The 20,675-nt window shown below is 38.7% G+C and overlaps 1 protein-coding gene across 7 annotated transcripts in view; it reads left to right on the forward strand.

Annotated features, from left to right (window-relative positions):
• L2HGDH (L-2-hydroxyglutarate dehydrogenase) overlaps positions 1-20,675 on the forward strand; it is a 53,149-nt gene that overhangs the window by 2,599 nt on the left and 29,875 nt on the right. For 6 of the 7 annotated variants that reach the window (XR_015134782.1, XR_015134781.1, XM_086321596.1 and 3 more), the window contains exons 2-4: positions 2,970-3,085; positions 4,091-4,242; positions 14,926-15,057. Coding sequence is in view for 3 of the 7 variants with exons in the window: in XM_086321596.1 (XP_086177722.1) it covers positions 2,970-3,085; positions 4,091-4,242; positions 14,926-15,057 (400 nt within the window). In the remaining 4 variants the exon portion in view is untranslated. The remainder of the gene's footprint in view (positions 1-2,969; positions 3,086-4,090; positions 4,243-14,925; positions 15,058-20,675) is intronic. The other variant, XM_086321600.1, reaches the window with a different exon arrangement.

Here is a 20,675-nt window from a genome sequence, read left to right on the forward strand (position 1 = left end):
ATCTTCGATGATAGAGATTATCCATTCCTTAAAATTTTGGTAAAATTTACACACGTGTGTGTATGTGTGTTTAGGTGGAAAGCCTCTGATGACTAATTTATAGCAATTGATTCAAAACTTCTATTTCTTCTTGTCTCAGTAATTTTGCTTGAGTCCCTCACCCCATTTCATCTATGTTATCAAATTTATTAGCACATAGATCTTCATGATGTTCTTTGATTATGTTTAAGATCATTGTCATGTCTTTACATGTTTTTCCTTATTCTGTTATATATATTTGAGTCATTTCACTTTTCTCCTCATTACTATTGCCAGAGATTTGTCTACTTTATAAATCTTTTCAAATAAAGGATTTTTCTTCGTTATATTTTGTTATATATATGTTTGTTTTATATATTATGTATCTTTATATATTTGTTTTCCTTATTGTATTTAACTTCTTGAGTTGATAACTCATTAAATTTTGGTACAGTAGTATTTTTAGGAGTGTCTCTTGCATGTTAAAGTTCCTGTAACCTTTTTTATCTAAGAATATCTTTATTGAATCCTCATATTTAAATGATACAGTTTAACTCTAGGTTAGAAATCCTTTTTTTCTTCTTGAAACTACTACTTCATTGACTTCTTGTTTTGTTGTTGTTGTTATTGTTTTTGTTTTGTTTACTGTTTTTTTTTTTTGCTTCTTTTGTTTGCTTTTTGTCTTTTGCCTACAACGTGCAGCATGTGGGACTTTATTTCCCAGACCTGGGGTGGAAGCCTCACCTTCTGTTGGCAGTGCAGTCTTAACTACTGGACCACCAAGGAAGTAGCTCTAGTGACTTATGGATTTCATTGTTACAATTTAGAAATCTGATGTCAAGTGAATTCATATTAAAAAAATTTTTTTTCTTATATTGGAGCATAGTTGATTAACAATGTTGTGTTAGTTTCAGGTATACAGCAAAGTGATGCAGTTATATACATACATGTATCTGTTCTTTTTCTAATTCTTTTTCCGTTATCTTATTACAGAATATTGAGCAGAGTTTCCTGTAGGTCCTTGCTGGTTATCTATTTTAAATATTGCAGTGTGTACCTGCCAATCCCAAACTCCCAATCTATCCCTCCCCCCACCCATCTTACCCCCCTTGGTACCATTAGTTCATTCTCTAAGTCTGTCTTTCTGTTTTGTAATAAGTTCATTTGTACCATTTTTTTAGATTGCCCAATTAAGCAATGTATGATATTTGTCTTTATCTGACTTATTTCTCTTAGTATGATCATCTTCAGGTTCATCCATGTTGCTGCAAATGGCATTATTTCTTCTTTTTAATAACTGAGTAATATTCCATTGTATATATGCACCGCATCTTTGTCCATTCATTTGTTGATGGGCATTTCCGTTGCTTCATGACTTGCTATTGTAAACAGCTCTGCAGTGAACACTGGGGTGCGTGTATTCTTTTGAACAATGTTTTTCCCCAGATATATGCCAAAGAGTGCAGTTGCTAAGACATGTAGTAAGCACATGTTTAGTTTTTTAAGAAAAGGCCATACTATTTCCAGAGTGTCTGTACTATTTTACATTCCTACCAGTAATGTGTGAGTTGTTCCAGTTCTTCTCATCTTCATCAGCATTTGGTGTTATCACTTTAAAAAAAAAAGTCATTCTGATAGGGGTGTAGTGATATGTCATTGTAGTTTTAGTTTGCATTTCCTTAATGACTAAAGGTATATTTTCATGTACTTATTTGCCATGTTTATATCTATCTTCTTCGATGAAATGTTTGTTCATATCATTTGCCCATTCTCTAAATTACTTGTTTATTTCAAGAATTGAGTCCTTTGTCATATATATGGTTTGCAAGTGTTTTCTCCCAATTTGTTCATCTTCTTATCCCCTTAACAGAGTCTTTTGCAGAGCAAAAACTTTTAATTTTGATGAAGTCCAGTTTTTCAGTTTTTTCTTTTATGGGTCATGCTTTTGATGTGAACTCTTCAAGTAGCCCTAGATACCAAAGATTTTCTCCTGTGTTTTCTTCTTAAAGTTTAATTGTGGGTATTTGCAGATATTTAAAAACTGAATTTTTTGGTTAGAATAATAGCATTGTGTGTGTGTTTTAAAGAACTCTTTTATAAATAACGTATTGGATATTTACAGATGATGTTTAGAATTTAGACTGAAATAATATAATGCAAGAGGGAGTGAAAAAAAAAAGTGGGCTGAAAAAGTGAAAGTGGCCATGTTCCTATAAAACCTAGATTTGTTGACCGTGAGATCAATGCTAATGGTAATTTTTTAAGCTTCGCACTGTGGAGTTAGACTATACATACCCTTTCTAATTTTTTAAATAATTGTGTAATCAGAGTTATCGTGACTAAAATTGGTTCTGAGCCCATTCCTGGATGACTTATTTCCTTAAGGTTTGATTTTCTCACTGTTTACTTCTAAGCAGAATAAAATAATTATGACTTTTTGCATACTAAGGTGTTAAAGACTTAATGGTAACTTGTCCTCAAAAATACTGCCCTTGAGGGACTTCCTGGTGGTGCAGTGGTTAAGACTCCATGCTTCCAATGCAGGGTATGTGGGTTAGGTCCCTAGTTGGGGAACTAAGATCCCACATGCTGTGCAATGTGGCCAGTCCCCCCACCTGCAAAAACCCAGAAACAAACAAAAAAGCACAAAAGAATACTGCACTTGAATTTTTGACAGTTAGTAGGGGAGAGTGTGATACTTAACCGAGTAACTGCTGATGGAGCCAGCTTATGCAGAGTGTAATGGAGACTTAGAGCAGCTTGGGCAACTAGCCATTCTGCCTGCTGGCTGTAGCTGATTAACTTTTAAAGCCAAATATCACAAAGCCCAGTAAACATTTGATTTTAATGATTACAATTAATAGTTTAATTGTTTATTGGTGATGAAAATGCGAAGTTTGATAAAATCTATTGTAAACATGTGTTACTTTAAAGATGGCTTTCTTTTAAAGCTCATTTGATATAGTCATTATTGGTGGCGGAATTGTGGGGCTTGCCTCTGCCAGAGCACTCATCCTGCGACATCCAGCTCTTTCCATTGGTGTTCTGGAGAAGGAGAAAAATTTAGGTATGTATGTTATGTTGCTTAACCCTAACACCTTTGAGCAAACTCTGGGAGATGGTGAAGGACAGGGAAGCCTGATGTACTGCAGTCCATGGGGCTGCCAAGAGTAGGACATGACTGAGCAACTGAACAACAATAAACCTGAACACCTGCTCATGTTGTCAGTTCTGCATCTTTCAATCTAAATGTCAATGCTAGTGTCCCAGTCTGGATTCTTCAAAAAGCAGAGCCTGGGACTAGAACATGGGTACTGGATATTGGATACGGGCTTTCCTTGTGACTCAGCTGGTAAAGAATCTGCCTGCAATGCGGGAGACCTGGGTTCAATCCCTGGGTTGGGAAGATCCCCTGGAGAAGGGAAAGGATACCCACTCCAGTATTCTGGCCTGGAGAATTCCAGGGACTGTGTTAATCCATGGGGTTGCAGAGTCAGACGTGACTGAGTGACTTAAAAAAAAAAAAAAAAGGTAATTTGTGAGGTTATCCAAGGAAGCAGGAGTCAGTGGGTGGGGAGAGTAAACAGGGAAGGAGGGAAAATCTTGGGAAGGTGTGTTATCCAGGTTGAAGCTGTGAGCTTGATTCCACCGAGACCTCTGAGGAACTGCCTAATATCTCCCAGGATTGTGCTCATGTGCCCTTCAACTTCTGTCCCTTTGTTTGAGGATTGTCCCTAGGGATGTTAAGTCCCTCTCCCCCAAAATTAGAGAACACCCTGGGGCAAAAGGCAGAGAGCCATATTGGGCCCTTGAAGTGGGTTGCTGGTGGTGAGGGGTGGGTTTGTACCCCAAAGTCATAGCTGAAGTCAGAGATGGGCTGGAGGGACCTGACACACATACTGTGGTTGGCTGCTGGGGAAGCTACCAGTGCTCCAGCTGGAGGAACAAACCCAGGCAGAGTTTTAAATAGTGGTCTCTAATAGCTTCAACTCTAACTGTATTCCCCTACTTCTTGGGTTGTGAATGAATCTTGTGTGTACTTTCTGTTAAAGGTATTTCTCTTGTTCCATAGCTGTTCATCAGACCGGACACAATAGTGGTGTCATACATAGTGGGATTTATTATAAACCCGAATCTCTGAAAGCTAAATTATGTGTGCAAGGTGCAGCCCTCATCTACGAGTACTGTAACCAAAAGGGAATTTCCTACAAGCAATGTGGCAAGGTATGGCATTTTACTAGGCCCTTGACATATTTATAAATAGTGTTTTCTTAGTAATCTTAAATGTTGATTTAAAAAATACCTGGCTTTTCTTTCTTTGTATCCATGTAATTTGCAAAATCTAGATGTTTCATATAAATGGGATCATGCAAAATGTTGTCTTTTGTGATTGGCTTCTTTCACTGAGTATAGTGTTTTCAGAGTTCATTCATCTTGCAGCATGAATCAGTACCTCATTCCTCTTTGTATTCCATTGGATCGATATACCACATTTTGTTAATCCATTTATCAGTTGATAGACATTTGGGTTGTTTCCACTTTTGGGCTACTGTGAATAATGCTGCTATGGACATTCATGTACAAGTTTTTGTGTGGACCTAGGTTTTCCTTTCTGTCAGGTATATACCTAGGAGTAGAGTTGCTGGGTCATACAGAAACTATATGTTTAACATTTTGAAGAAGTGCCAAACTGTTCTCCAAAGTGCTGTACTATTTTATATCCCCGTCAGCAATTAATGAGGATTCCAGTGTGTTTATATCCTCATGCACACCAGTTATTGTCTGCTTTATTTTAGCCATCGTGGAGGATGTGAAGTGCTATATCACTGTGGGTTTTTTTTATAATTAAGCTTAGTAATTAATAATGTTAAGCATCTTTCATGTACTTACTGGCCATTCATTTATCTTCTTTGGAGAGATACCTATTCAGATCTTGTGCCCATTTTAAAATTGAGTTATTTGTCTTTTTATTGTTGAGTTGTGTTATTTATATATTCTGAATATAGCCCCTTATCAGTTATATGTTATTTACTAAAATACTACTAAAATATTAAAATATTTTTATTTTAAAAATAAAATAATAGTAATGATGATATTTAAAATATTGCTAAATATTTTCTCCCATTCTGTAGATTTTCTTTTTACTTTCTTGATGGTATCCTTTGAAGCAGAGACACTTGATTTTGATGAAGTGTAGTTTATCTTTTTTTTTCTTTTGTTGCTTGTACCTTTAGTGTCATATCTAAGAAATATGCCAAACCTTAGATCATGAAAATTTGCTCCTGATTTTCTTCTAATATCAAAGCCTTAATTCTGATGTTTAGATCTTTAGTCCCTTTTCCTCCCCGAGATGAGTTGATTTAATTCTGAGTGGTACAGAATTGGAGCTAGAACAAAGACTGAAGAACAGACTTTGGCAGGATTCTAGGCTGGGTTTACTCTGACCTCACAGCTACGGTAGAAATGGCTAAATGAGAAGAACTAAAGAGAATATGAGCCGCTGTATGATTTCATTTTTTTAAACCTTAACAAAAGTTTGTTTTTAAATGTGTAACAGGCTTCAAGACAGTACTTCATTCTAACTATAGGTGGCAATAGACATGGCAGGGAATCGGGAATGGAATTAAGGATTACCATTGCCTCCAGCACAAAGAACAGCTTCCTTTTTTTTTTTTTAATATGTATTTTTATTTTTTGACTGCACCAAGCCTTAGTTGCAGCATGTGAGATCTAGTTCCCCCACCAGGGATCAAACCCAGGCCCCCTGCATTGGGAGAGCAGAGTATTAGCCACTAGACCACCAGGGAAGTCCCGAAAAGTGGTGTTTTGTTTTTTTTCCTTGGCTGCACTGGGTCTTCCTCAGCTCACAGGCTTAGTTGCCCTGTAGCATGTGGGATCTTAGTTCTCCTTCCCTGACCAGGGATCAAACCCACATCCCGTGCACTGGAAGGGGGATTCTTAACCACTGGACCACCAGAGAAGTCCCCCAGCTTACTTTTTGACAGATTTCTTAATTCCTACTTTCTCCGGGAGGGCCTTCCCTGCAGCCTTTGCTTTTAGCTTCTCAAGCTTCTTTTGCTTCTCTCTTGCTTTTTGACCACGCTGTGTCTTGTGGCAGTGCTCTGGCTTTCGTGGTGGGGTGGACACTTCTGTAGCTGCCGTACATGGACTTAGTTGCCCTGTGGCATGCAGGATCCTGGTTCCCCCACCAGGAATCGAACCCCTGTCCCCTGCTTTGCCAGGCAGATTCTTAACCACTGGACCACCAGGGAACTCCCCTTCTGCTGCTTTTTTTGTTTCTGCTTGAATGCCCCATCAGCTTCATCCAGCTCCTTGGTCTGCTTCAGGTGCTTCTTACCGCCTTTGCAGCTGGCCTACCGCCCCTTCCCAGACCCTGCCACCGACCCTGCCACCAGAAGTAAAGCTCCCACCCCACCCCCTACACGTGTTCTACCAGTGTAGGTTCATTTTTTAATTAATTGTGGTATATGATGTAGGGAGGGGGTCCAACTTCATTCTTTGGCATGTGGATATCCAGTTGCCATTTGTTGAAAAAAGTGTTCTTTCTACAATACATTGTTTTGGCACCTGCATCAAAAATCAGTTGAGCATAAATGTAAGAAGGTGTATTTAGGATTCTCAATTCTATTCCACTGATGCGTGTGTGTCCTTATGCCAGTACTGTTTGTCAGTATCTCCAAAAGGGCAGCTGATATTTTTGATACAGATTATACTCAATCTATAGGTCAATTTGGGGAGTGCTGCCATCTTAGCAATATTAAATATTGCAAGACATGAAATTGGGATGTCTTCCCATTTATGTTAATTTTCTTTAATTTCTTTCAAAAATATTTTTTATTTTTCATTGTACAGTTATTGCATTTCTTCTGTTAATGTTATTCCTTGATATTTTATTCTTTCTGATGCTTTTGTGAGGAAAATTATTTTCTTAATTTCAGTTGCATTTATTCACTGCTAATGTATAGAATAGGATTGATTTTTACATATTGATCTTTATCCTTCAACTTTGTTGAACTCATTTCTTAGTCTAATAGTTTGTGTGTGTGTGTGTGGTGTGTGTATTCCTTAGGACTTTCAACATGCAGGATCATGCCATCTACAAATAAGATAGTTTTACTTTTTTCAACTGGGTACTTTTTTTCTTGCCTAATTTACCTGGGTTCAGTTCAGTTCAGTTCAGTCACTCAGTTGTGTCCAACTCTTTGCGACCCCATGGACTGCAGCACACCAGGCTTCCCTGTCCATCACCAACTCCCAAAGCTTACTCAAACTCATGTCCATTGAGTCGGTGATGCCATCCAACCATCTCATCCTCTGTTGTCTCATTCTCTTCCAGCCTTCAATCTTTCCCAGCATCAGGGTCTTTCCCAGTGAGTCAGTTCTTCACATCAGGTGGCCAAAGTATTGGAGTTTCAGCTTCAGCATCAGTCCTTGCAATGAATATTTAAGACTGATTTCCTTTAGGATGGACTGGTTGGATCTCCTTGCAGACCAAGAGACTCTCAAGGGATTTTTCCAACATCACATTTCAAAAGCATCAATTCTTTGGCTCTCAGCTTTCTTTATAGTCCAACTTTAACATCCATACATGACTACTGGAAAAACTATAGCCTTGACTGGATGGACCTTTGTTGACAGAGTAATGTCTCTGCTTTTTAATATGCTGTTTAGGTTGGTCATAGCTTTTCTTCCAAGGAGCAAGCATCTTTTAATTTCATGGCTGTAGTCACCATCTGCAGTGATTTTGGAGCCCCCTAAAATAAAGTCTGTCACTGTTTCCACTGTTTCTCCATCTATTTCCCATGAAGTGATGGGACCAGATGCCATGATCTTAGTTTTTGGAATGTTGACTTTTAAGCCAACTTTTTCACTCTCCTCTTTCACTTTCATCAAGAGGCTCTTTAGTTCCTCTTCACTTTCTGCCATAAGGGTGGTGTCATCTGTATATCCGAGGTTATTGATATTTCTTCCAGCAATCTTGATTCCAGCTTGTTCTTCATCCAGTCTGGCATTTCACATGATGTACTCTGCATATAAGTTAAATAAGCAGAGTGACAATATACAGCCTTGACGTACTCTTCCTGATTTGGAACCAGTCTGTTGTTCCATGTCCAGTTCTAACTGTTGCTTCTTGATCTGTGTATAGATTTCTTAGGAGGCAGGTCAGTGGTCTTCTATTCCTATCTCTTTAAGAATTTTTCACAGTTTGTTGTGATCCACACAGTCAAAGGCTTTGGGGTAGTCAATAAAGCAGAAGTAAATGTTTTTCTGGAAGTCTCTTGCTTTTTCAATGATCCAACGGATGTTTGCAATTTGATCTCTGGTTCCTCTGCATTTTCCATCTTGAACATCTGGAAGTTCACGGTTCAAGTACTGTTGAAGCCTGGCTTGGAGAATTTTGAGCATTACTTTACTATCGTGTGAGATAGTGCAGTTGTGTGGTAGTTTGAACATTCTTTGGCACTGCCTTTCTCTGAGATTGGAATGAAAATTGACCTTTTCCAGTCCTGTGGCCACTGCTAAATTATCCACATTTGCTGGCATATTGAGTGCAGCACTTTCACAGCATTGTCTTTTAGAATTTGGAATAACTCAACTGGAATTCCATCACCTCCACTAGCTTTGTTCGTAGTGATGCTTCCTAAGGCCCACTTGACTTCGTATTCCAGGATGTCTGGCTCTAGGTGAGTGATCACACCATCGTGGTTATCAAGGTCATGAAGATCTTTTTTGTATAGTTCTTCTGTGTATTCTTGCCACTTCTTAATATCTTTTGCTTCTGTTAGGTCCATACCATTTCTGTCCTTTATTGTGCCCATCTTTGCATGAAATGTTCCCTTGGTATCTCTTATTTTCTTGACGAGATCTCTAGTCCTTCCCATTCTATTGTTTTCCTCTATTTCTTTGCGTTGATTGCTGAAGAAGGCTTTTTTATCTCTCCTTGCTGTTCTTTGGAACTCTGCATTCAAATGGGTATATCTTTCCTTTTCTCCTTTGCCTTTAACTTCTCTTCTTCTCTAAGCTATTAGTAAGGCCTCCTCAGACAATCATTTTGTCTTTTTGCATTTCTTTTTCTTGGGGATTGTCTTGATCACTGCCTCCTATACAGTGTCATGAACCTCCGTCCATACTTCTTCAGGCACTCTGTCTAGCAGATCTAATTCCTTGAATCTATTTGTCACTTCCACTGTATAATTGTAAGGGATTTGATTTAGGTCATACCTGAATGGTCTAGTGATTTTCCCTATTTTTTTTTAATTTAAGTCTGAATTTGGCAATAAGGAGTATTGATAAGATCAATAAGATCTGAGCCACAGTCAGCTCCCAGTCTTGTTTTTGCTGACTGTATAAAGCTTTTCCATCTTTGGATGCAAAGAATATAATCAAGCTGATTTTGGTATTGACCATCCGGTGATGTCCATGTGTAGAATCTTCTCTTGTGTTGTTGCTTCAGGGTGTTTGCTATGACCAGTGCATTCTCTTGACAAAAGTCTGTTAGCCTTTGCCCTGCTTCATTTTGTACTCCAAGGCCAAATTTGCCTGTTACTCCAGGTATCTCTTGACTTCCTACTTTTGCATTCTAGTCCCCTGTAATGAAAAGGACATCTTTTTTGGGTGTTAGTTTTAGAAGGTCTTGTAGGTCTGCATAAAACCGTTCAACTTCAGCTTCTTCAGCATTACTGGTCAGGGCATAGACTTGGATTGCTGTGATATTGAATGGTTTGCCTTGGAAATGAACAGAGATCATTCTTTTGTTCTTGAGATTGCATCCAAGTACTACCTTTCACACTCTTTTGTTTACTATTATGGCTACTCCATTTCTTCTGAGGGATTCAGTAGTAGATATAATGGTCATCTGAGTTAAATTCACCCATTCCAGTCCATTATAGTTAACTGATTCCTAAAATGTTGATGTTCACTCTTGCCATCTCATGTTTGACCACTTCCAATTTGCCTTGATTCATGGACCTAACATTCCAGGTTCCTATGCAATATTGCTCTTTACAACATCGGACTTTACTTCCATCACCAGTCATCCACAACTGGGTGTTGTTTTTGCTTTGGCTCCATCTCTTCATTCTTTCTGGAGTTACTTCTCCACTGATCTCCAATAGCATATTGGGTACCTACCGACCTGGGGAGTTCATCTTTCAGTGTCCTATCTTTTTGGCTTTTCATACTGTTCATGGGGTTTTCAAGGCAAGAATACTGGTTTACGAGTCCTTTCTCCAGTGGACCGTGTTTTGTCAGAACTCTCCACCATTATCTGTCTGTCTGGGTGGGCCTACACGGCATGGCTCATAGTTTCATTGAGTTAGACAAGTTTGTGGTCCAGGTGATCAAGACTGGGGAAACAGACTCTTGGAGGGCACAAACAAAACCTTGTGTGCATCAGGACCAGTCCATCTTGGGTGGCCCTACACAGTACCCTCTTCATTCTTTCTGGAGTTATTTCTCCACTGGTCTCCAGTAGCACATTGGGCAATATGCTACTATGGTACAATACAACAATAGAGTGTTGAATTGTTCAGTCGCTAAGTCATGTCTGATTCTTTGTGACCCCACAGACAGCAGTACATCAGTCTTTCCTGTCCTTCACTATCTCTCAGAGTTTGCACAGTTTCATGCCCACTGAGTCAGTGATGCTATCCAACTATCTCATCCTCTGTTGCCCACTTCTCCTCCTACCTTGCATCTTTCCCAGCATCAGGGTCTTTTCCAATGTGTTGACTCTTTGTATCAGGTGGCCAAAGTATTGCAGTTTCAGCATCAGTCCTTCCAATGAATATTCAGGGTTGATTTCCTTTAGGACTGACTAGTTTGATCTCCTTGTAGTCCAGGGGACTCTCAAGAGTCTTCTCCAGCACCACAATTTAAAAGCATCAATTCTTTGGTGCTCAGCCTTCTTTATGGCCCACCTCCCACATCCATACATATCTACTGGAAAAACCACAGCCTTGGCTACATGGACCTTTGTCGGCAAAGTAATGTCTCTGCTTTTTAATACGTTGTCTACATTTGTCATAGTTTTCCTTCCAAGGAGCAAGTGTCTTTTAATTTCATGACTTCAGTCACCATCTGCAGTGATTTTGGAGCCCAAGAAAGTAAAATCTGTCAATGTTTCCACTGTTTCTGTTTCTATTTGCTATGAAGTGATGGGACTGGATGCCCTGATCTTAGTTTTTTAAATGTTGAGTTTTAAGCCCTCTTTTCCAATCTCCTCTATGACCTTCATCAAGAGGCTCTTTCTTTCCTCTTCAGTTTCTGCCATTTATCTTCTGTATATCTGAGGTTCTGAGGTTGTAGATATTTCTCTTGGCAATCTTTTTTTTTAGTCTTGGCAATCTTGATTCCAACTTGTGATTCACCCAATCTGGCATTTTGCATAATGTACTCTGCATAGAAGTTAAATAAACAGAGTGACAGTATACAGCCTTGACTTACTCTTTTCCCAACTTGTAACTAGTCTGTAGCTCCATGTCTGGTTCTAACTGTTTCTTCTTGACCTGCATACAGGTTTCTTAGGAGGCAGGAAAGGTGGTCTGGTTTTCCCATCTCTTTCAGAATTTTCCACAGTTTATTGTGATCCCAACAGTCAAAGGCTTTAGTGTAGTGAGTGAAGCAGATGTTTTTCTGGAATTCCTTTGCTTTCTCTGTGACCCAATGAATGCTGGCAGTTTGGTGTCTGGTTCCTTTGCCTTTTCTAAATCCAGCTTGTACATCTGGAAGTTCACGATTCATGTACTGCTAAAGGTGGTGCTAGTGGTAAACAACCTACCTGCAAATGCAAGAGACCCAGGAGATGTGGGTTTGATCTCTGGGTCGGGAAGATCCCCTCAAGGAGGGCATGGAAATCCACTGCAGTATTTTTTCCTGGAGAATCCTATGGACAGAGGAGCCTGGCAGTCTAAAGTCCATGGGGTCACAGAGTCAGACATGACGGAAGTGACTTCACATGCATGCAAAGCCTAGCTTTACCTGCGTAGAATCTCTAATGTAGTGTTGAATAGAAGTAGTCAAAGGAGATATCCTTGTGTTCCTGATTTTAGAGAGAAAGCATTCAGTCTTTCACTATTAAGTATAACAACAGCTATGGGTTTTTTTTTTAAGATGTCCTTTACCAGACCGAGGAAATTCCTTTCTACCTGTATTGTGTTGAGTGTTTTTAATCATGAAATGGAGAAGGGAATGGCAGTCCACTGCAGTGTTCTTGCCTGGAGAATCCCATGGATGGAGGGGCCTGGTGGACTGCAGTCCATGGGGTCGCACAGAGTCTGACACAAGTGAAGCGACTTAGCACAGCACAATCATGAAAATGTGTTGGATTTTCTCAAATGCCTTTCCCACTTTTGTTGAGGCAGTCATGTGGGTTTTGTCCTTTATTCTATTAATATGAATTTATTACATTCATTGACTTTTGGATGTTTAGTAGGTCTTGCATTCATGCAATGAATCTCACTTGATCTTGATATATAATTATTTTTATATGTTGCCATATTCAGTTTACTAGTATTTTGTTCAGAATTTTTGTATCAATATTCATAAGGGATGTTGATATGCAGTTTTTGTTATCTTTTGATGTCTTTGTCTTGTTTGACTGTTAACTGATCTTGTTGAATTAGGTAGTGTTCCTGTTTCTGTGTTTTGGGAGATTTTCTGAAGAATTGGTACTAATTCTTCTTTAAATACTTGGTAGCATTCATGAGGTCTGAGCTGTTAAAAGTTATTAATTCTGTTTCTTTAGTTGTTATAGGTCTATTCACATATTCTTTTTCTTCTTGAGTCAGTTTCAAAACTTTGTGTCTTTCTATGAGTTTTCCCACTTCATATAAATTATCTAATTTGTTGGCTTATAATTGTTCACAGTATTTCCTTATAACTCCTCTCCATGTAATTTTTAAGAATAGAAATTCATTGTTGCCCTTAAAAATGCTATGAAGAATTTTTTAATGATGTGGGAAAATGGTCTTGACATACTATAAAGCAAAAAAAAAGCAAAATGTAGAAGTATATTTACAGTTTTTATGGTTGCATTATGAGGGTTTGTTTGTTACAAAATACTAGTAAACTGAATGTGGCAACATATAAAAAGAATTATATATCAAGATCAAGTGAGATTCACTGCATGAATGCAAGACCTACTAAACATCCAATCCTTTAAGCCAAAGGAGCCAACCATCATCCACTGAACACCTCTGAGAAATATAGCAGGCCCCATTCCTGCCCATAGGATGATTTTGAGCTCTGTAACACCTGCTTCTTTCTGGAGGCTTGAATACTACTTCATATTCCCTCTTCACATCAAATCATGTCATTGCTTTTAACAGTGACTCAGCTCAGATCCAGGGATTAATTTACAGATTGCTACTTCCAGGCCATGGCAATGTCAGTGTGACTTAATAACCTAATTTCACAGTTTTCCTGGTTTAGTCGCTTATTTTTGAGTCTTTGCCCATCTCCACCTTCTTTGTTTTAAATCAAGTTTGAAGTCCTTTTATTTCTTCAAATTGAAGTATGATTTAACATGTAAGAATTTTTTTCCTTGTGATGATGGACTTTTAAAAAAATATTATATGATCCCTTAAAAAACATTGTATTTATTTCTTTATTTTTAGCTGGTTCTTTGTTGCGACGCGCAGGCTTTCTCCAGTTGCAGAGAACGGGCTACGCTGTAGTGGTGGCGCGCATGCTTTGTGCGGGGGTTTTTCCTGCTGCGCGGCACGGGCTCTCGAGTGCACGGGCTTCAGTAGTTGTGGGGTATGGGCTTAGTTGCCCCGCGGCATGTGGAATTTTTCTGGAGCAGAGATTGAACCCTTGTCCTCTTCATTGGCAGGTGGATTCTTAACCACTGGATCACCAGGGAAGTCCGTAATGAGGGCTTTTAAGATCTACTTTCTGAGCAACTTTCAAATATGCAATTACTAACTATACACAATTGCTAACTATAAATACACAATTACTAACTATAGTCACCATGCTGTACGTTACATCCCTGTAACTTACTTACTTTGTATATGGAAGTCTGTACAGAGTTTGTAAAGGGTTCTTGATATAGTCCGCGTATTAGATCCTTATCAGTGATATGATTTACAAGTATTTTCTCTTGTTCAGTGCATTATCTTTTTACTTTCTTGATAGTGCCGTCTGATTCCACATCTGTTTTTAAGGTTAAGGATTTGTTGATTTAAATAACCTTTACACTTTGATTAGAAGTATTACTTCATGGACTGTGATTGACTCCTTGCTATGAAATAGTGATTTTTGAATTCTAATGTACTTGTGAATATCATCTGTGTTTTCCTTTGCTGGTAACTGTTAAGTAAGAAAGTAACTACCTCAAACAGATACTTTGCCCAGAAATAAATATTAATAGAAAAGGAATCTTGAGTAAAGTTGTTGAATTTTCTGTTTTTCTCCTCTATGACAGAATGCATCAGTAAATAATTTGAAATGTACTTTATTCCAGAAAATAGCTTTCTGTTAGTGATATCCCATTATACTGAATACTTCCTATCTCTCTGATATTCTGTTTTTTGTTTTTTTAATTTAAAGACAAAACAAGCTGTGCTTCATTCCCCTCTGGGATTGAAACAGTGATGGGGATACGTATGGCCAAGACACACATAGCAACTGTGATGGTAGATGTGAAAATTGAGGCCACGCCTCACCTTTGTTTTAATGCAGTCTAAAAACAAATATTTTTGGTGGAGAAAGAGTGAAGTCTTGGAGAAAGGGAGAAGTAGATACATGAGGCAAAAAGCAGTTTTTAAAACTCAACCCAGTTTGAATCATACAAAAATTTATGATTTTCTGTTGACCTTTATCTTTCATAACTGATGATATGTTTAACTTTATTCATATTCTTTATGTTTTTTTCTTTTTAAGCTTATAGTGGCTGTTGAACAAGAAGAAATTCCCAGACTTCAGGCCCTGTATGAGAGAGGCCTGCAGAATGGTGTCCAGGGCCTGAGGCTGATCCAGCAGGAGGACATAAAAAAGAAGGAGCCATATTGTAGGGTAAGTGATTCGCTAACCCCACACACATGCTCACAGGGATATTTTCAGCTGGGGCTCAGTCCCTGTGACATGGAGGCTGGGGGTGAGCCTATAGGAAGCAGGAATCATAGAAACAGATAATCTTGTCACAGGAGCATTGAGGTGACAGACACAAGAGGGCACTGCCACAAACTCTGGATGCTGATTTCTTCTTCCCTTTGAGAAACTACCAGGTCCAAAGAGCACAGGCAAAGGCAAGAGAGGTCTGAGGCCCTGTGACATGTTGGGAAAGCACTGTGTGGTGAGGTGTGGTTGGGTCCTAGGGTGTGTAGTGGGAGGTAACAGATGAGATTGGAAAGGCAGAACCAGCCCACATGAAGGGCCTGACATTCATGCTAATACTTTGAAGTGTATCCAGTAGACATGGGTAGCCACTGAAAATTTTTGAGGATGGTGGCTGCAGTATCTGGTCTGCTTCAGGAGGGTGTGAATGGTGGGTTATAGAGTATCTGGCTTAAAGCATGCTATGGGGAAAACCAGATCTTCTTTATTTGTGATGGAGACTTGACTATATATATATAATAGTTGCTCTGTTTATCAGCTTTCCTTGATAGCCTTTTAGAGGCTACTGTCTGATTCCCACGCCACTGACTGTTACAGTGAATTGCTGTATCTCCTGTTTTCCATTCCTCAGGGTTTTGGTTTTTTTTTTAATTGGAATATAGTTGATTTACAATGTTGTATTAGGTGTACATCAAAGTGAATTAGTTATACATATACACATATCCACTCTTTTTTAGATTCTTTTCCTGTATAGGCCACTACAGATCTTCCCCAAATATGTGTGTGTATATATATACAATAAAATAGATAAAAGTACATATAATAATAGTATACATGTGTGTATATATATATATATATAAGCAATATGTAAAAATAGATAACTAATAAGGACCTATGGGCTTCCCCAGTGGCTCAGTGGGAAAGAATCCTCTTGCAGTACAGGAGACATGGGTTCGATCCCTGGGTCAGGAAGATCCCCTGGAGGAGGGCATGGCAACACACTCCTGTATTCTGGTTGGGAAAATCCTGTGGAGAGAGGAGACTGGTGGGCCACTGTCCATGGGGTTGTAAAAGGGTTGAACATGACTGAAGCAACTAACCACCACCATTTATCTATTTTGTCTATTTTATTTATTTATATCTTTTATATGTATGGACTTCCCTGGTGGCTCAGACGGTAAAGCATCTGTCTACAATGCAGGAGACCCGGGTTGGAGCCCTGGGTTGGGAAGATCCCCTGGAGAAGGAAATGGCAATCCACTCCAGTATTATTGCCTGGAAAATCCCATGGACAGAGGAGCCTGGTAGGCTACAGTCTGTGGGGTCGCAAAGAGTCGGACACGACTGAGCGACTTCACTTTCACTTTCACTTTGTATATATATATATATATTTTAATATATACAGTAGTGTGTATATATCAATCCTGATTTATCCACCCCCGCTTACCCCCTGGTAACCATAGGTTTGCTTTCTACATCTGTCCCCAGTGTTTTAATGACATTATACAATATTTGGACTCTGGGTACCTATCTTAGTGAGTATGACCTTGAACTCACTGTCAGGCGATGCTTATCAAAAGCTTGCTTTAGAGAAACACTGTTTAAAGAAGAGAGCCTAGATGATCATTCATCCTTCTACCTCTCTCCAGACCACCAGATTGTGGTACCCCTATACTGTAGTGTTTTTCTCTCCCCACCTACTCCTTGACCCCAGATTACTCTCCTTGAGTTGTGTGTTGGTGTTTTGGCATCAGCCTATGGAGAAAATCACTGTGTCACTCACTAAGGCCTCTACTGTAAGAAGATAGGTTCACTGTTGAATAACATCTTTTTGAGAACACTCAGGAGAAATTTCTCTCAGACCCCAGTTTTAAGTATAATTTTTTCTTCCTGAGCAGTTTCTGTCTGTGGACTCTGTAACTGATTGCATTGTCCTGTTTGCCTTGATCCCAAGCAGGACACATTTGTGCCCTACTCTTGCCAAGTAGCTAAAGCCTTAAGCATAAATTTTTATTTTTATGCACTAATTTCACTCTTTGTTTCATCTTGTCTTTTCATCTTTGTTTTCTGTAAGCTCTTATTTTTTGGAACTTGTTATTGAATCCTAGCATACCAGTACATCCAAAATCATCAACTTGATGAATTTTCACGAAATGTGATCAGCATCCAGATCAACAAACAGAACATTACCCGCTTCATTTTGGTTGTTTAATTCACTTATTGATTCTAACAGTTTATCTATGAATTCTTTTTTTTTTTTTTTTTTGGCCATTTTGCACGGCAGATAGGATCTTAGTTCCCCAAACAGGGATAGAACCTGCACCCCCTGCGGTGAAAGCATGGATTCTTAACCACTGGACTGCTATGGAAGTCCTAATTCTTCTTCTGTTTTCTATATACAATCATATTGTCTGCAAATAATGACTTCTAATCCATATACTTGTCTGGTTTAAAATTTAATGCTAGTATATATTGTTTTGTATGTATTTTTGTTTGTTTTTACAAGCTGCTTCAAATCCTTTTACACAAAGACAATATAGAATTAATTTTTCTTAAGTTATCTTTAGTTGTGCAGTTAAGGTTGGATCAAAATATTTGATTTTCTTAAGTAGTATAAAGTTCCCAAGAGATTGGTAGTACCTAGAAATCCAGATAGCGCTGAATGAGTTCTTCCTTGCAGGGAAGGTCATAGCATAGCATCTTTGACTCTAGCATACTTCACCTCTCTCTCCCTTCGGACTCAGAATAGTAAGAGTGTTTTCCTTGTGGGAGCAGATCTTCTCCCTTTTCTTCTCCCCATATAGTTCTTATTTCTCTGAGATGATGAATGAATGACTGATTTTTTAATAAGAAGACTCATTCATTGAATATCTGATTTTGTCTATTTTCTTCCGGCTTTGAGCAAATGCTACATGGGTCTTAAGCCAGGATTGGCAAACTGTGGCCAGTGTGGGCCAAGCCCACAACCAGTTGTTAATGACCTATTAAGCTGTTTTAAATGATTGAGAAAAATTAAAAGAATAATATTTTATGACAGTGAAAATTATATGAAACAAAATTTCAGTGTCACACAAATAAATTTTTATTGGCATACAACCATACTTAATCATTTATGTGTTGTCTGTGGCTGCTTTTGTGCCAAACAACCAACTCGAGTAGTTGGAACCTTAAGCTTCACATGGACAAAAATATTTACTATCTGGCCCTTTATAGAAAAAATTACCAGCTCCTGATCTAAACAGTAGGGAGCCACTGAAGGATTTTGGCAGGAAAATGACATGCAAACTGTGTTAATTAAGGAAAAGTTAATCAAACTCTGGTACACAGGATGAAACTGGTTGTGGGAGAGAGGGGAGCCTTGAAGTGGGAGGTCAGAACCATTTATATATTTATTTTTGGAAGCAGCTTTACTCACTATGACACCACCAACACTACCTATTTATAGTTATTTTTAGAATCAGTTCAGTTCAGTCCCTCAGTTGTGTCCAACTCTGCGACCCCATGGACTGCAGCATGCCAGGCTTCTCTGTCCATCACCAACTCCCGGAGCTTCCTCAAACTCATGTCCGTTGAGTTGGTGATGCCAGTCAACCATCTCATCCTCTGTTGTCCCCTGTTTTTAGAAAACCTGATTCCTTTCTACCAGGCTTTCCTGGTGGCTCAGATGGTGAAGAATCTGCATGCGATACAGGAGACCCTGATTTGATCCCTGGGTCAGGAAGATCCCCTAGAGAAGGAAATGGAAACCCACTCTAGTACTTTTGCCTGGAGAATTCCATGGACAGAGGAGCCTGGCAGGCTAAAATCCTTGGGGTCTGAAAGAGTGGGACACGGCTGAGCAGCTAACGTTACTACTACTGTATATCATAGGTCAGTAATTTCTAGACTTAAGGAAGTTTTGACATACTATTCTTTATCTCACTGCATTTTCTCTTTTTTCCCCCCCATAAAATGGGATCTGACATAAGATGAGCAGCAGTTTGTGGTGGCTGAGAAGTCAGACAGACATAAATTTAAATCTCATATCTGCCTATTTAACAGCTGTTTACCTTAAGTTAAAATTTTTCTAAACCTCAGACTCCTTGTTTGTAAAATGGAGTTGTTCTGAGAATTAAATACAATAATACATATAAAGCATCCAAGATATGTTAATCCTCAAGAAGTGATGGTTGTTATTTTGTGCTTTATGTGAGCAGTAATTCTGGTGAATTAAAATGGATTTTTTTGAGATACTTGGGTACTTTTCATGACGTCTGATAAGATAACTTTTTTATGTTCTTTTTCTCCTGGTTTACATTTTCCCTTTTTCCTAATACTTTGCTTGTAACTCATTATTTTATTCTGTTTATTTCCTTTAAGCCATGTCATTTCCTCTGTAGAATAGAATAGGCTATTTCAAAACATTGTTGAGAGATCGTAGGATATCTTCAAACTAGGGTTGTGAGTAACTCATATAAAGGCTCGTTTTAGTCAGTTGGGGCTGCTGCAACAAAGTGTGTGCTCAGTCGTGTCTGACTCTTTGCAACCCTGTAGACTGTAGCCCACCAGCCTCCTCTGTTCATGGAGTTTTCCAGGCAAGAACTCTGGAGTGGGTTGCCACTTCCTACTCCAGGGATTTCCCGACCCAGGGATTCAGCTCTCTTCTCTGTGTCTCTTATGTTGGCAGGCGGATTCTTTACCACTAGTGCCATCTGGAAAGTGGACCAGTTAGCTTATAAGTGTCAGGTATTTATTTCCCATAGTTCTAGAGGCCAGAAGTCTGAGATCAAGGCTCTGAAAGATTTGATGTCTGGTGAGGACCCACTTCCTGGTTCATAGACCATCTTCTAGCTGTGTTCTCACAATACTTAAAGGGTGAGGGAGCTCTCTGGAGTCTCTTTTATAAAGCCACTAATCCCATTCATGAAGGCTCTATCTTTATTACCTAATCACTTCCCAAATGCCCCATCTCCAAATACTGTCACGTTGGTCGTTAGGTTTCAGTCTATGAATTTTGGAGGCCCACAGACATTCAGTCTATAGCAGAACTGGTTGTTTATACTAATGCTGTACTTAAAAAGGAAAAAAAGTATTAGTATTAAAGAGATTAGGGAGCTACACATATGGGGGCAGGAAGTATTAATATTCGGGAAGTCTCTGTTCCTTCTGCTCAGTTTTCCTGTGAACCTAAAACTGCTCTAAAAAATCAAATCTACTAAAAAAATGAAATTAAACTTACTTCCCATCTCTTATCTATATAGTGCTTTACAAGAATTATTGAGTGTTTCCTGACTATAAAACAGCTAAACCTGTTTCTGTTTTATTGTTTTGTGTGATTTTGATAGGTTTGGTTGTGGAACTAAGATGTCAGAATCTCACTGATCTGTATCAAGTATTACCTGGCATTTGAGAATAAAACAATTTATAACCTCCACCAGAGAGGCATGCTAATTTTTAAATGTGTTTCTGTTTTTATGTACTATCAAGAAACTGTTTCAGACTTTAATATTAGTGTAAAAAAAATATATATATAAAAAAAAGCCCCTGACCCCACTGTGGATTTGGTCATGATGTAAAAACAATTTTGACTCTGGAGT

Source organism: Bos grunniens, chromosome 10, assembly GCF_055505025.1.
Source record: "Bos grunniens cultivar Pamir isolate PY7600 chromosome 10, Bosgru_T2T1.0, whole genome shotgun sequence".
NCBI lineage: Eukaryota > Metazoa > Chordata > Mammalia > Artiodactyla > Bovidae > Bos > Bos grunniens.